The sequence below is a fragment of the Phaseolus vulgaris genome, chromosome 8 (genome assembly GCF_051622355.1).
Source record: "Phaseolus vulgaris cultivar YP4 chromosome 8, ASM5162235v1, whole genome shotgun sequence".
Taxonomy (NCBI): domain Eukaryota; kingdom Viridiplantae; phylum Streptophyta; class Magnoliopsida; order Fabales; family Fabaceae; genus Phaseolus; species Phaseolus vulgaris.
In genome coordinates, this window is record NC_143505.1 from 16,541,457 (window position 1) to 16,544,646 (window position 3,190).

Genomic DNA, 3,190 nt, shown 5'->3' on the forward strand with positions numbered 1-3,190 from the left:
TTAACTGATACTTAGGAGACTGTGTCTTAGTCCTTCCACATATAAAACATTTTCAATGGTGGTTGAACTTCCAGTTCCAAAAGTTCCTCTCCCTAGGATTCTTCCACGGTTATTGTCTCCATAAGTGACAAGTTCCTCTGCCTTGAGTTTTAGGCTAGTGAACTTAGTTAGGTCACCAGTCATATGCTTTGAACATCCACTGTCCAAATACCATTGGTTCCTTTTGCTGTTTTTCTGCAAAACAAAACAAAAATAATACACATGGTACCCCTTTTCGTCTAAGGTCCAACAATGATTAATACCTTTCCTTTGGAAGCCATTTGGCCAAGCTTTTAGGAACAAGGTATTTTCTAGCAATGCATGTTCTAGAAGTATGTCCAGATTTCATACAATAAAAGCAAGTAACATGATATACCTTTTTACCACTGTTGAAAGAGGAAAAACTAGTTTTTGAAGGAACAAAGAAACTTGACAGCTTTTTAACATTGTTTTCTTTTTCTAGGATTATAACCAATTTCATTTTTGTTGAAAACAACATTTTGTGACCCTAAAATAATCTCAAGATTATTTATTCCCTTAGTGAAATTAGATAATGTTTTCAGCAAATACTCAACTTGTTTTTCTAGCTTTTTACAGTTTTCACAAGTCTTTATAGAAGCATGCAAACAAGTCAATTCAAGGCTTACAAGATCAGTTTTAGCTTTATATAGTTCCTCCTCAAGAGATTTTACCTTAGGTGCAAGAACATTATTTGCATTTTGCAATTTAGTACATATAATAGCCAGCCTATTTGCCTCATCATGAGTTTCTTTGAAGGCAACTAACAATTGATCATAATTTTTAGATTCCATAGAGAAATGACTAACCGAATCAAATATTGATCCTTCATCTTTCATCATAAAACACATATTTGTTTCTTCACTTTCTATTGAGGAGGTGCTTGTTGAAGACACTTCATTCTCTTCCCAAGAGATATAAGCTCTTGTCCCCTTACTTCTTTCAACCTTCTTGTTGGTTGGTTTTTCTTTTGTTTGATTGTTTGGACAATCCATCTTTATGTGACCTGTCTTACCACAACCAAAGCACGTGTAGTTAGAAGAATTAGATTCATTCAGTTTAGGATACCTCCTTTTTTGTTGAGTCCTGTCTCTGCCTTTCTTATTTAGAAATTTGCTGAACTTTCTTGTGAGTAGACTTAAAGTTTCATCATGTTCAACATTCTCTGCTTCCTCACTCCTGTCGTTCTGTACACTTGTTTTCAATGTCAGTCCTTTAGTTTTTCTCTCCACTATCTCTTGCTCTTTAATTAAGCCTTTTAAGCTCGAGCTCATGCTCCATTAATTTTCCAAACAGTGCAGCAGTGGACAAATTTGACAGATCTATGCTTTCTGATATAACAGTCACTTTGGGTTGCCAGCTCCTATCAAGACACTTCAGCACCTTTATATTGAGCGCTTCTTTGTCAAACACCTTTCCCAGTCCAATAAGATGATTTACAATGTGGGTAAACCTCTTCTGTACATTAGCAATGTTTTCTTCATGTTGCATCCTGAAAAGTTCATATTCTTGAATGAGCGAGTGTTTTCTTGCTCTCTTCACATCATCCGTGCCTTCATGAGTAACTTCCTAAACTTTCAACATTTCCTTAGCCGAATTGCACTGAGATATTCTGAAGAATTCATCCATTGTCAATGCAGAAGTTATGATGTTCTTAGCTACTAGGTCATATTGAGCCTTTTTCTTTTCACTCTCATTCCATTCAGATCTTGGTTTCACCACTGTTTCATCTTTAACAACCTGAATTGGCATAAAAGGTCCATGGACCACAACTTCCCAAATACAAGAGTCAATAGATTCCATGAAAATTTTCATCCTTATTTTCCAGAAAGCATAATTCATTCCACTAAACATAGGGGGTCTATTAATAGACGAACCCTCAACAAAAAGCACTTTAAACTCAGACATATTGCACACAAACTTTAGTAAAATACAAGTCCTAGCTCTTGATACCAATTTTTGGGTTCAATAGTGTCAAAGTTCAAGAGGGGGGGAGGGGGAATTGAGCTTTTAAAATTTTCACACAGATCCAGTCTTTTTACCAAACAGGGGAAAATAATCAATTTATTTTGCAATAAACAGATTTATTTTACTGCTTACTTCATCAAGACAGTATTTCAGATATCTGATTTTAAGGTATTAAGTGATTTTAACAGAGAGCACATAAACACCTTGATAAGCATAAATGAAAAATAAATAGTTGAAACCTGAGACAATTTATGAATGTCAAACCACACACCACCTTTGAATGATTCGTGCTAATTGATATACTTGATTTTTGCAAAACAATGTGCTTCAATTATATTCAAATTAGTTGCCCAGATTTCAACAAGTTATTCAGATTGATTTATCAGCAGTCAAGAACAATATGATTAGACCCAGAAAGAACAAATTCAATTTTAATTGAACATGTTTATTTTGTAACATATCAGCATACGAAACAATAAATGAGTGCAGAGATTAAGAGAGATTGAACACCACAAAATTATACTGGTTCACTCAAATGAGCTACATCCAGTCTCACCTTTCCCAAGGTGAAATCCACTAAAAACAGTACACACCCATTACAAAACCTAATGTTTTTGAACCCTACAAGAACAAGGCACACCTAGCTGAAAAACTCTATTTTAGCACACAAAAATCTTCAAGAAACTCTATCAAGAAGAGTCTTACAATAACACTTACAAAGACAAGAATGATGAAATGAATACACCTGGAAAGAGAATGCAGAATTCTAACTAGACTAGTAGAACAGATTGCACAAAACGGTGACAACACCTCCAACCAAGCTTAGAACAAAACAAGAACAAGCACATCTTTTTGTTTTGAAAAACTCTTTTAAGAACACGTGCTAATTCTCTGAAAACTCTCAATCTCTGTTATAAACTCGTTTTCTCAACACACTTTTTAGTGAGTTATTACTCTCTTTATATAAGAAATGATTTATAACAAAATTTTAAAAAATAGTTTAAGAAGTTGTTATAAAAAGAACAGATTGAACTTATAATGAATAAATTTATTTCCAAAAAGATAAAGAGAGATTTAAAACAGTTGCAACTCAGTTGTTTTGATAGCATAAAAGGCTGAGCCAAGATACTTGATGCACAAAACAAAGTTATCAAAAAACTTTTAA

At 33.9% G+C, this 3,190-nt stretch overlaps 1 protein-coding gene across 1 annotated transcript; it reads right to left on the minus strand.

The window, feature by feature from the left end:
* Nucleotides 1-1,860, minus strand: LOC137824642 (uncharacterized). The gene is made up of 4 exons (XM_068630307.2): nucleotides 1,640-1,860; nucleotides 1,352-1,549; nucleotides 687-1,236; nucleotides 1-234 (listed from the first exon to the last, which is right to left on the minus strand). The coding sequence occupies exons 1-4, from the start codon at nucleotides 1,858-1,860 to the stop codon at nucleotides 1-3; spliced, it is 1,203 nt and encodes a 400-aa protein (XP_068486408.2).
* Between the last annotated feature and the right edge of the window lie 1,330 nt (nucleotides 1,861-3,190).

What these genes read in the sequence shown, in the direction of transcription:
- LOC137824642 (XM_068630307.2), bottom strand. Translation starts at nt 1,860, where the DNA reads ATGGAATCTATTGACTCTTGTATTTGGGAAGTTGTGGTCCATGGACCT. An exon ending in TGCAATTCGGCTAAGGAAAT is followed by an intron (nt 1,550 to 1,639) that starts GTTGAAAGTTTA and finishes TGAACTTTTCAG; the next exon opens with GATGCAACATGAAGAAAACA. An exon ending in AATTTGTCCACTGCTGCACT is followed by an intron (nt 1,237 to 1,351) that starts GTTTGGAAAATT and finishes ACAGAACGACAG; the next exon opens with GAGTGAGGAAGCAGAGAATG.